General features: G+C 40.4%; 1 protein-coding gene across 8 annotated transcripts in view; it reads right to left on the minus strand.

Annotated features, from left to right (window-relative positions):
- The window catches only part of LOC148404171 (uncharacterized), a 35,917-nt gene that overhangs the window by 22,034 nt on the left and 1,120 nt on the right, over positions 1–12,763 (minus strand). For 3 of the 8 annotated variants that reach the window (XR_015858581.1, XR_015858574.1, XR_015858579.1), the window contains exons 2-4: positions 11,336–11,521; positions 10,987–11,038; positions 8,820–8,889 (exon numbers count right to left, since the gene is read on the minus strand). Coding sequence is in view for 3 of the 8 variants with exons in the window: in XM_088375949.1 (XP_088232075.1) it covers positions 8,820–8,889; positions 10,987–11,069; positions 11,336–11,355 (173 nt within the window). In the remaining 5 variants the exon portion in view is untranslated. Of the gene's footprint in view, positions 1–8,819; positions 8,890–10,986; positions 11,070–11,335; positions 11,522–12,763 lie in introns of all 8 variants that reach the window. The other 5 variants (XR_015858583.1, XR_015858582.1, XM_088375949.1 and 2 more) reach the window with 3 other exon arrangements.

A 12,763-nucleotide genomic window follows, 5' to 3' on the forward strand; every position in this document is an offset into this window, starting at 1 on the left:
CTGTTTCCAACTGTTGATGAGGATGAGTCAAAGGATGATGAAGACAGGGTGGACTCTGGTCGTTCCAGGAGAGGAGCTACATTACATCATTTACATTACAAGATACAACAGACTTTAATACACAGCAAGTAATAATCATTTTAGACGATGACATCATTGCAAGCTCTAATGACAGTGCTAGATCTAGTTGGTAAAGTTATAATTTGTGTAGCCTTAGTGATAAAGAAAGAAGTCCTGTGTGCATAGTCCATACTCGCCTTTCACAGTTCTTTTTACCCGTTTACCTTTTTGCTTATACTGTACTCTGTAATATTGAATAATGATTAGGACAGTGCACAAATCAGTGGTGAACTGAATTCAAATTCAAGTGGACATAGAAAATCGATCAGCAAATCTGTATTTTTGGACCTGAATCAGAACAAATCTTAGAATACTGATGCAGAATATTCAGACTTGAATGTGTTCCATTGTATATGGGAAGGGCACATGTGTGGTGCTTGCTTTGGACTGAAGTTTTGTGTGTGCATGTGCGAATAGGTAACCAGCTAATGAGTATCAAATGAAAATGTTAAGCAGTGCAGTCAATAAAGCCGATCACACGCAGTGTATCAACGCCTCTGTCATTACCTTGCTGATTCCTCACTCTGTCACAGCATCAATCAAAGGAGGGGAGACATCTCCCCAGCTTGCGACAGAGCTTGTACCAGTAAGTATTTGATATATTCACAGCACTGAAAGATTCAAAAACCGACCTAAGGTTTAATCTTTGGCCATGGTACAATGAGGGATCCTGCTGGCAGTAAGCAACTTTAAATAAAAATAAAAAAATAAGAAAGGTTTTTTTGAGAGCGGTCAAATTGTACACTGTGCCTATACTGTGATTCAACATGTAGTTTCCAAACACAGTAAGTGAATGAGAAGCTCTGTAATTGCTTTGCACATTGCTTTTCCATTGTCGATAAGTGCACTCCATTTACCCTTTCAATTCAACTGAAGTTGTCATTTGTTGGACGATGACATGTATTTATTCAAAGTACAAGGAGTAATAAACATTCTATTAAATTTGTCAGTCATTTGTTTCTATCAACCCAAATAGCGAATACGGATTTAGAGGGCAAGTCTGAGCTCTAATGATGATAGGCTCGAAGGTATGCGTGAGGGGCAGTTAGAGTAGTGATGTGTAACATTAGCACCATAATAGTCGTGGGTCTTGCTCAACAGCACTTTTCTTCATTAAAAGTTACTTAAGTGTAGGTGAGTGGAATCTACTTGCGAAAAAATAATGCGCAGGATAGCAAGGTCAAGTTCGGCATGATATGTCTTTTAATATGAAGAACGTCAGAGAGAATTATTGACTTAAAAGTATAAACCTGTACAGTCCTGTTTTAAATCATTACAATGCTTACTGGAGAACAGAAGTATAAATATAAAACAATACACTCCTAATGCTTACCTATGTGTTTTTTTTGCATTGTTGTCAAAATACTTGCATACCAATTAATTTTGGATATTTATCCGTGAATACGATCAACCTGGAATTCATTGTTTGCTTAGTTTTTAAGATCCTGTCAGTGGATTCTGATAGCATAGAGCAGTTTAAAAAAAAAAAATCCTCGATTACCAAAAGGCTGCAAAAGGCTTGGACTGCTGCGTCATGAAGAGAAGACACCTCGAGCAATTTTCTTTATATGCGACAACAAGAGAAAGTTCCTTGAAGGCTATGCCGCGTATTTGTGTTAAGGCTATATTTATGTTGTTGCTTTCAATCAGGTGCACTTTGTAGTCCAGAAATTAAGGTAACAACATTAGATTAATATAACAACATTTTAATATTCTTAAAATGTACAATAACATAATGACAAATCAGCTTGGCTAATGGGCAACTCACAGTGAATTATATCACCAATAAAGCAGAAGCTCTGCTTGCCAGCTGATTGCTTTTGACAATGAAAGCGTCAATAATTAGTGGACCTCTGATGCGCTGACTCTGTACAGTGCATTACAGGCCAGTAATTAGCCACATGTGGTACATTAATGTGTAGATTGTATCTTGAGGGAATGAAAATTATCATAATAAAAAAGAAAATCATAAGTACACTAGATAGTCAGCAACATTTCATTTTTATGAACGAGGTGGCTTATCTTTGATCTGCTCCAATACATTCTCATCTTACTTTTCAATATTAACTTCTGTCTACACTTGTCTCTTAAGAATGTTATCATGTCAAGTGTTCGGTATGATTTTTACCTTTTGACAGATATTTCTTTTTTCTGTATTTCTTGTGATTGTTTTATTACTAATATAATTAAATATTCATATGAAAATATAATAGTATAATAATTACCTCATGTAAACTAGACCTGTGTTCATGAACAATATGATAATGGTCTCCAGCTGAAAACTGAAGACGTTGAGAGACAGATTTTTCTTAGGGGTATTCACACCTTGGAATTATCATTTGCAATGTGCACTTTTGTCTGAATCTTTTTTGCTGTATTTTACAATCACAGCACTTCTTCAGGCATGAAGCTCTTAGAGCTTCTCTTTTAGTGGTTCAGCACTATTGATATTTTCCAACTGTGGGGTATTGAAGTGACGGGTCATCTGCGCTATTATTCCAAGATTAGGGTGACACAGAGGACTCCACGCCAGAATGGTTATGAAAAATCTCATGAGCTTTCAGTATTATATCATCCCAAAAATAGAAGAACAAAGTCATGGGCAGACATTGCAACATCACCGACAGGAAATGCAGCTAACAAAAACACATGGATGTGAGTAATGTTCATTTTGGGATTGACTGTTGCTGTACTTGACGAAAATATACCTCACTAGATTGTTGACATTTGACTTCATTACTGTGGTGAGGACAGTACAAGGTGTTCTATGTCAGCACGTGTATTCCACCTACATCAAAGTATCAAAATTCCTCCTTATTTCTTCTAATAGAAAACAAATACAGCTGAAATAAAGTATTCTTCCTCGTTGGATGCTGATACAACCTTAAGAAACATGCAAATAGATTTTGGTTTTAATTTGATCCCCCTGTCACGCGTCTGCCTCTTCAACACCCTGGCCAGTTCCGTTCCCCTGCACACTGCCAGTCTCTTCCATAATGCAATTCATTCGCAGCCACCTATCACCTGCTCATCTACCCTGCTACATAAACCTCGCATTCCCGTCACTTCCTGTCAGATCGTCCCATGTTGCCCCTTGCTTTTGTTCAAGATTATGTCTGCTTCCTGTTGCCGACCTTGGTTGCTCACCCATCTGAGCGACTAATCCTGAACGCTGCCTGCCCTGACCTCTCGCCTGTATAGTTGATACTATATCTGTAAAATATGTCCCCTCAAGGCAACACATAATAAAGGGCAATGGCTTGACCCTTGAGAATCTCCTAAAGAAAGATCGAGGGGTGGGGTTTTCATTTTCCTAGCCAAACTTACATTTTACAAAGTTGTAGAAAAAGAAAAAAATATTTCTTCATCACATGTGGGAAATTCCATATAATATATAAGACAAATTAAATACAATGTAAAATTAAAGGCTTTAACTGTATCCATCCAATCATGCAGAATGGGTCTTTGCAGAAAAGTGGATTCTCACAAATTAAACACAACCCATTTATCTTGGTAAATTTCTGTGTCCATGTAGGTTTCTACTATTGTACATTACCTTTGCGTCATCATTCCAGTCGTGCCTTTCCTCCACCTGTCTAGCAATCTTCTGACCATGCCTCTGCAAAAGCAAGTGCTTTCCTAGTACTGGCAAGCCAGACCTAATGCTGTACCAGCGATTTGGTCTGGTGGGGAAGCCATTCAACACAACGTGGCTCGCCTCAAAATGGACCGACGAATCAAATTAATTTATTTGCTGTGACGTATCCTTCATGCACAATCTTTGGCGGTGGAAGTCCATCGTCATCTTTTTCTCCCCCAGGGTCCACCTCTTCGTCTACTATCTGTCAAACGTTTTCCAGGCACTATCGTTCCATCTTCCATTACCACTGCCTCCTTTCATTCCTCTACCCTTCCCAATGTTGAAACATTGAAGCAAGACCTATCATCCGTCTCCTGCTTCCTCACTCCATTTATTCACGTAACTATAGATTCACAACTACTGTTCCCCTTCAGCCAGCCCAGACCTGACAGCAGTGGGATCAGAAAAAAACAGAGCTTGACCATGAGCCAAGATAAGCTCCGCCCGCAGGTTAGTGTCTCGTTACCAGCTGATATAAATCTGTGGGAACCCCAAGATACAATTGCTTTGTTATGTTTGCTACAGTTACAAGCTTGTTTCTTTCACATTATTTAATCACTTATTTTTAAAGACAGCCATGGTATTACAAATCATCGATTTCATCAGCTCCTCTTTATTCTGCAGTATGTTCTTTTATTATTACCGTAATTTTCGGACTATAAGTCCCACCGGAGTATAAGTCGCACCAGCCATAAAATGCACAATACAGTGAAAAAATATATATATAACTCGCACCGGAGTATAAGTCGCACTTTGGGGCAAATTTATTTGTCAAAATCCAACACCAAGAACAGACATGAACCAGCAACAACAGGTTAAACGATACGGTATGCTAACGTGACATATACACAAACGAGGAGCTGAGAACGGGCCTGAGTAACATTCAGAGTTATTCAAATAAGTATTACATAAATAACACGTTTATCAAACCATCTGTGTTACTCCAATTCATTAAATCCATCGATCGTCCTTTATGTAAACAATGCCGCGTATGCGCCACATATGCGCCGCTGACGTCGGACTCATAAGTTGCATTTCTAATTATTCCACAGACCCATATAACGATATATAAAGTATATTTCAAATAACTATCATATAACTCCAATATTATCAAATCATCTGTGTCACTCCTAATCATTAAATCCATCGATCAAATTCCTCGTCCTTTATGTCAACAACGCCGCGTGCGTGCCGCACAGATCTAGTATACAACTATATTGTAGCGTTAACAAAGTACCAGGAAACACGTGGGTTTGGTAAACGGCTCTTTATTTAACAAAACAAGAGTTCAACGAGCCAACAACTACTGAACTGTAACGATAAAAACATATACAAGTTGCTACACGAAATAAAATATATCAAATAACTATAACATAAATACGTTTTTCAAACCTTGTGTCACTCCAAATCATTAAATCCTTCAAACGTGGGGCCCTTCGTCATCTTTGTCATCCCGTGATAGAATCCTTTGTCCTTATGTAAACAACCGCCGCGCTGCTGACGTCACTTGCAGGTCAAATGACAGTAATCCCTTGCTACATCGCGGTTCGTTTATTGTGGTTTCACTACATCACGGATTTTTGAATTTTGAAAATTTGCGAAAAAAATTCACATACAAGTTGCTCCTGAGTATAAGTCGCCCCCCCCACCCAAACCATGAAAAAAAAACACGACTTATAGTCCGAAAATTACAATATTCACATAGCAGTAATTTTAGTATTATTATATTACATATAGTTATAAATGTTAAAATAAAGATAAAGATACCGATTACTGAAAGATGTATTTTTTTTCTGTACCATTATTTTCTCAATCAAATTTGTTGGGATACATGTAAATAATTGTTTTAAAACAACTTAAAAAATACAAAAATTACTCAATTACAATAATTCAAGTACCGTATTTGCCGGTGTATTAGTCGACCTTTTTCGATCCAAAATCGACTGAAAAAAATCGACCTCGACTTATACACCGAGTCATAAAATTTAACTTCGTATTCATCGCTTCAAATGTGATGGTAACCAAGACCGTTTCTCATGCATCTCATTGTGCGTGGGTGTGCGTCCGTCAGGCTCATCAAACAGCGAGAAACTGAATCATTATAAAGCGTTCGTCGCATTAACACGCATCCTCAGCAACAATTTCAAATATTCTCACCTCAATAACGGACATCGAAAGCCAGGCAGCGACGATGACTGCTAGGGGGAAGTACTGGGTATTGAGCGAATGTGCGAGTCATCGCACGTCAAGCAACGACAATAACTACCGGTACGTAAACATTCAATCGCCATGTCTAAATGAATGTCGTTGGCACTTAGAAAATATTCGCCAAACTTGGCTGGACTTCCAGGGGAAGAGGCCGAATTTTCACGTGTGGTGGCCGACACGGGGAACCAGCCGAGGCGGACACTTTACGGAAGTTGCGTCGTTCGCACTTTGAAAATATTTGCCAAACTTGGCCAGACTTCCAGGGGAAGAGGCCGAATTTTCACTTGTGGTGGCCGACACGGGGAACCAGCCGAGGCGGACACTTTACGACGGTTGAGTCGTTGGCACTTAGAAAATATTCGCCAAACTTGGCCGGACTTCCAGGGGAAGAGGCCGAATTTTCACTTGTGGTGGCCGACACGGGGAACCAGCCGAGGCGGACACTTTACGGCGGTTGAGTCGTTCGCACTTTGAAAATATTTGCCAAACTTGGCCAGACTTCCAGGGGAAGAGGCCGAATTTTTACTTGTGGTGGCCGACATGGGGAACCAGCCGAGGCGGACACTTCACGGCGGTTGAGTCGTTGGCACTTAGAAAATATTCGCCAAACTTGGCCAGACTTCCAGGGGAAGAGGCCGAATTTTCACTTGTTCTGGCCGACATGGGGAAACAGCCGAGGCGGACTCTTTATGGCGCAAGAGCCGTTGGTGCTTTTCGGAAATAGCGACGATGAAGACGAATTTTGAACTCTATGTACCGGCAATCACTTTATAATTATAATTTGTTGTTTCTTAACTAAAAATAAACCAGTTTCTAAGAGTGTTCATTGTTGTTAGTCTCTCTCGGCGCGTAATATCACAGGGTCATGAAGTAAATAATATTTAAAATGGCGTATAGATCGCCTGCTACAAACTCGCGAATTTGAACACATTTCGTCAATAAATTTCGTATATTTCTGATTGAATTTTGAAGTTTAATATAATGCAACAATTGAGCTCGACTTATACAAAGGATATATCATAAAATCGTAAATTTCCGTCGAATTTTAGGGGGTCGACTTATACACCGAGTCGACTTATACACCGGCAAATACGGTAAATGTCATGCAATTCCACTTTCTAAGTCAGAAGGAGATGGTCAAGCGCCATGGCGGTTGATCCAGGTAAAAAAAAAAAAAAAAAGGTCACAGTAAAGGTGGATAGGAGTGGACTGTACACCCTCTGCCACAGAAAGATTTATCAAGCCAGCTTTGCTCTCCGAAACACATGGTTAATTTAGCAGCCATTACAGGTGACATCTTGATGAATAGAGAGTGCTTTCCACCCATACATAGGCAATAGGCATAAACACACCAACACGCACGGAGGCACGTTCATAGGAAGAAAAATGGTCATTTTATTGCAGTCTGCAGGAGGACAGGAGATAAAAGTTAGTCTTTGTAGAATGATGTGTCAGGATTGTTTCATTAGCAAAGAGATAGAAGACTCCAGCTTGTGGCATCACTGAAATTTCCTGGGGAAGAAATTATCCCATGCTGCCAGAGATAGGCATGTGCACTAATGCAGTGACAAACCTATGGTTACCTACTGTTAATCCCAACTACTTATGCACCCAAGTGATTAGGGCATCTCTGAATCAGGATTTAAGACGTTGGAAATGTGCACAGGGGAACTACATGATATTAATAGTGTACGTGAAAAGCCTTGGAAAGAACCGAGGTACCATTCTTTTCTTTTATTTGTCATCATTCCCATCCCCAGACACTGACAAGAGAAGCTGCCCTTTACTGCCGAGAGTAGGCGGTTCCACACAGATTACAAACATTTGATCACTGAGAAGCGTGTGTTGCAACCAACACGCACCAAGCTACTTTACAAAGAGCTGTCAATTCATACCCCAAAAAATGACATAGACTTGTTCCACCCACACAGACAAGAAGCAGTCTGCCTACTGTTGAATGGCAGCCCATAGCCTGAAGCGAGGAGAGGCTGTCCTTTATGAGGAAGTGACTAAGCGCATGTTTCTCTCCCGAGCGTCTTGGCATGGACTCGAGGCGACACAACAACAGACAATAAAAAATGCCTACAGTCACTGGAAAATCGTCACTCAACATTATACATTTTGGCTATAAGGATCAAGCCAATTTGGTTGAAATGAAGCAACTTCTTCCCAAGAAATTCAATGGTGGAAAAAAGACATAATTAAGGAGATCACAAAGAAAAGCATCTATTGTCTCACCAGAAACATGCACAGGAGTTGACAGTGTATGCAGGCATTCTTTTCTATTGAAGGTGCACCCTTGTGGTTGTTTTTCCGTGAAAAAAACAGGACGAGACGGCTGCAATGGAACCATTCGTCTAACCTGGTTCAAAAACGCAGTCCAAAGATGACTATGACGTCACTGTCATATGATTGGCCAACAGTTGTAGGCATTTCTTTGTTAGCGTTGCGGCAAGGAAATCTATTGCCCGTTTCTTGGGTTTAAGCGAGTGAGACAAATAATGATAAAATGCATATAGCTGTGGAATTGTAAACTTGGTTAAGTATTGTTGACAAACATTTTTATTTCACCGTATTTTTATGCCTCCGCGGCACGTGGTGGAGTCCCGCTTGCATAACCCCCTTTACCTTTCCTGTTTTGTGAAAAGCTAATCTTGTGTGAAAGCTTCTGTGCCTTTGATGGTCTATAATTTCTGACGTCGCCACATCATGCAACTCCGTTTCATATTTTGAATTGCTACAAAACCAGTGGCTGAGGCTTGATCACTCGTAAGCTGTTGTGACAGAACCCCGCATACTGCGAATGTGCAGTGGAAGGTCACAGAGTTCAGTTGATCCTGCTCCAAATTACCTTTTGTAATGGAGACGCAACAGAGGCCTGGCCAGGTCAAACGAGGCCGGTGCAGAGGCCATTCTAGAACCTGTAATTGAAAAATGTCATTAGAGATCACTACTTTGCCACAATTCATGGAAGATCTTATCTTTTTTACATAGATATTTAACACTGATTCTGAATTCAGTAATTATTATATCATCAATTGTGTGTTAGGAGATACTGGTGAGGTCTTTATCAGTAAGATACTACAAATACAAAGACACAATGATGAAAATGAGTTTGATTGATGGCCAATCTAACTTACAAAAGCCTCACAGCCTTAATGAAAATGATGTGTGCTGGACTATGTGATGAATACATCAATGTTGGGTCCTATATGTTGCATAGTGAATCTTTAAGGTTTTAAGTGTGCCATTGAGTACTGGCATGTTTGTAAGATCGGTGCATATTTAAGTATAAAACGATCGCTACAGTCGACAACACACACAACACAATCATTGGTTATAGAAGAGGAATGGGCAACTCAGACCATTTGATTTAACAGAAAAGAAAACAAACCCCTTAGACATCAAAAAACAATACTAAATGTCTATAATGAGACCTGCTCCTATTGCATCTGAACTTGAGTTATCCATCCACTGAAAACTCAAGTACACCATTATTTTATCATTTGCGCTGGAGCGTGAACCTCAACACACAGCCTCTGCAGTAAAATGTATAGAACCGAAAATGCCTTGAGCGGGAAGCCTTTTTCTTGCAGTACATTAGCCATCGGACATGGCTACTGTATTACACACAAAGACTGCAACGTACTACATTTCTAAAATGGTGTTAGAATGGCCTGATGCAATCAAAAGCAATGTTTCTAAGTTCTGGCAACTCGTTTCGAACGAGGCATCTTCACAGATGGCTTCACTTTGCCATATCTAGTAAAGGAGCAGAGCTACTACCCTTTGCCACTATCTGGCCAACCCACACCAGGAGAAAATTTTGATTTGTGTTTTTTCTCCTTTGACTCATGGATACAGCATTCATAGACCCCCTGATACTCTGCCACAAGTTATTTATATTAACTGCATCGTTACAAAACATTTGATCAGAATGCCAGCTTTAAAAGAATCAATGTGCTTTACGTAAGACGGTCAAAAGACGGTGTTGCACTGAGACGACTTTTCAAACTTGTCACCTATACCAGGTGCACTCCCACAACCGATGCGTGCACGCACTTATTCTTTATCGGCCTCAGCAAGTTTTTAAAGTCCACAGACAAAGCACCAAAACAGGGAACCGAAAATCCCAAAGTAGCACTGTCCAGCCTTTTTCCAAGTCTCTGAACTGCTGTTTGCTGCATAGGCATACTAAACAACAGTCAGGACCCATACGCCACCTGAAGGCAGAGGGACGCTACCCACTCGTCCAAAGGTGTAAACTCCAATGTACAGGTGCCAAGCCGGGGGGCAATAGGTGCGCCCACACCTGATTGGCGCCACATACCATGTCCTGTTTGCCAAGGGACCTGCTTACAAGCCCCAGACAACTTAGCTCCTTGGATCGTTGGGGCACTCAAACCCCTCCACTATGATAAAATGACGGCTCATGGAGGGGGGGCAGGGCACATAACTAAAGTAGAAACTAATGTAATCATTGTAAGCTTTGTTTGTTTGTTGATTTGTTTGTTTTTATTCTACATGCATTAGGGTACACAGGCAGGCTCATGCTGGTACTGACTCCACATCCGTAAAATGAGCGACCAAACCAGCTACTGTTGATAAACACGAAATGAATCAAGTGCCATGTTTAATTTTCTAATATTTTGTGGACCAGGATATCAAATTTAATGTTTGAAGACTGGATAAAACAAAAAAATAAATGCATTACAAATTCTGCGCATTGCCAACCAGTCCACAAGAGAGCCTTTTTCTGTCACATGGAAGATTTTTGGCCCATGTTGATATGTCAAATAGGGAATATATAAATCCACTTAATGGATTCTATAACGTCTTATAGCAAAGTTCAAGAGAGCCAATCATTTTCCCTCCCATCGTCTTTCAGTCTTACAAGAAAATCAAATCAAACCACATACAGGAGCAAACTTGATTTGATAATTCTCTTTCACCAATATTGATTTTCTGTGTGTGTGTGTGTGTGTGTGTGTGCGTGCGTGAGTCTGTTTTGTCAATACCTCCAGCACTCTTATGAGGCATCCAGAAGGTCAGATGATCAGAGATAGAGCTCTGTTTTAAAGAGCAAACATCACGCATGATGCTGTAACAATTTAGTCAATTTACTAAGAGGAGAAGTGGATGATAAATGAAGGAGCAACAGAAACAAACTATAGCAAAGAAAATATTATGGAGGAGAAATAAAATACAAGTTGAGAGGGAAGAGGTGTGCTCACAACACCTTGGAGAGGAGTCACTGTGAATTGCTGATAGATGATCGGTGACAAAGCTCTCTTACCCACTTAAAGTTGACACCTCAGTGCAACTGTCTCTCCCCTGAGCGTGCAGGTGGGGATGATATCAGTGTACCTGAGAGAAGTTCGAAGCATCCCAGCCCAGTTAGAGCTGACACCAGAAAACAGTCTTCACTCCTCTGCTCTCCTCCTTCTCAGCTCAGTGTTTTTTCTCAGTGGAGATGTCCTCTGACAGAACTCAGTGGTGAGATGATTTTAGGAGGCAGTTAGTCACAGATATTCCCTCAGGCTCCAATTTATGCTGGTTTGGGGGAATTAAAATAAAGGTGTCCTTATCACAAAGCAATTTGCAAATAATTCTGAAACGTGAGGACAATATTTTCTGGCATCACCCCTGAAGTTATATTTGAAATTGAAGTGCTGATTCAAGCCTGCCAACCTATGAGTCATCCCTCCCAAAATGTGCTCTTCTTGAACCCTTAGCCGATCTTCTAGTCCGTGTCTGCTCCTCTCTGATGAAGTGCTTTGCGCCTGCATTATAGTGCATGGTGTCATGCGTGATAAAGAGCAACCAGAGTATGGGGGAAGCCTGGAGAAGGTAGTGCAACACAGCTGCTGGTACAACGCTGCAAGCAGATTGCACATTGTAGCCATACAAAGAATAAATATTTTAAATGGCCATTAAAACAAACAGATGCAAATAGGTTTTTACATAAACAAAATCACATTCATGAAGTGAGATGTGTAAAGAATCTAAATGTATCTCCAGACACAAAGCCGGAGCTAATTGACACATTTGTGTGCTATTGTCTACATGTGTTTGTAGATATGCATACGGTACACCCATAAAAGTTAATCATGCACAAGCTTGGATTCAAGCGTCATTTTAACTTCGTTTTCAAATGTATTTCATCATAATTTCAACGATATGGGCCTTAACCATTTGGGGAATTAAAGTGAGAACATTTAAGTGCAAAGAATGTCAGCGTATCATCCCAGACTTTGTGGAAAATCACAATAAAATGGCTATCCACTCATCTATATAGGTTTCACAGGCTGAACAAAAGGAGTGAGCCGTGTGTGCTTGGATTGCCAGTACTTCAGTCTCAGTTCTCAGAGGATTAAATTAGTGGAGGAGAGAGTTCTTGGTTATAAAAAGCGTTGGATGAACCACTCCATAAGCCATACTTCCAGACTAGCAGTTAAGGACTTGCTGACATGAAGATCTCTAGGGTGCAAGTTTTGAGAAGATGACCTGAGACTAGCCTAGTAGCGGAACAGGTCAACTGCACTTCTCAGGGGTGTAATTGTACACCCAGAAATTGAAATGAACCCGGAAAAGGCTTTTGAATTCTGAGAAATGCCGTCACTTTGTAGAAATTACAAAGAAATAACTGAGGAGTGCATGGTACATAGCAGAAGCTCACAGACGCTTCCCCCAGCACACATCACGTACTACAACGTGGGTTTCTAAACTTTGAGAATCACATATTGACATGAAAAACAAAAATATCGCATGCAGTAGGAATGTTTCTTTAGTGTA

The sequence above is a fragment of the Syngnathus floridae genome, chromosome 1 (genome assembly GCF_059516105.1).
Source record: "Syngnathus floridae isolate MCC-2025c chromosome 1, RoL_Sflo_1.0, whole genome shotgun sequence".
Classification (NCBI taxonomy): domain Eukaryota; kingdom Metazoa; phylum Chordata; class Actinopteri; order Syngnathiformes; family Syngnathidae; genus Syngnathus; species Syngnathus floridae.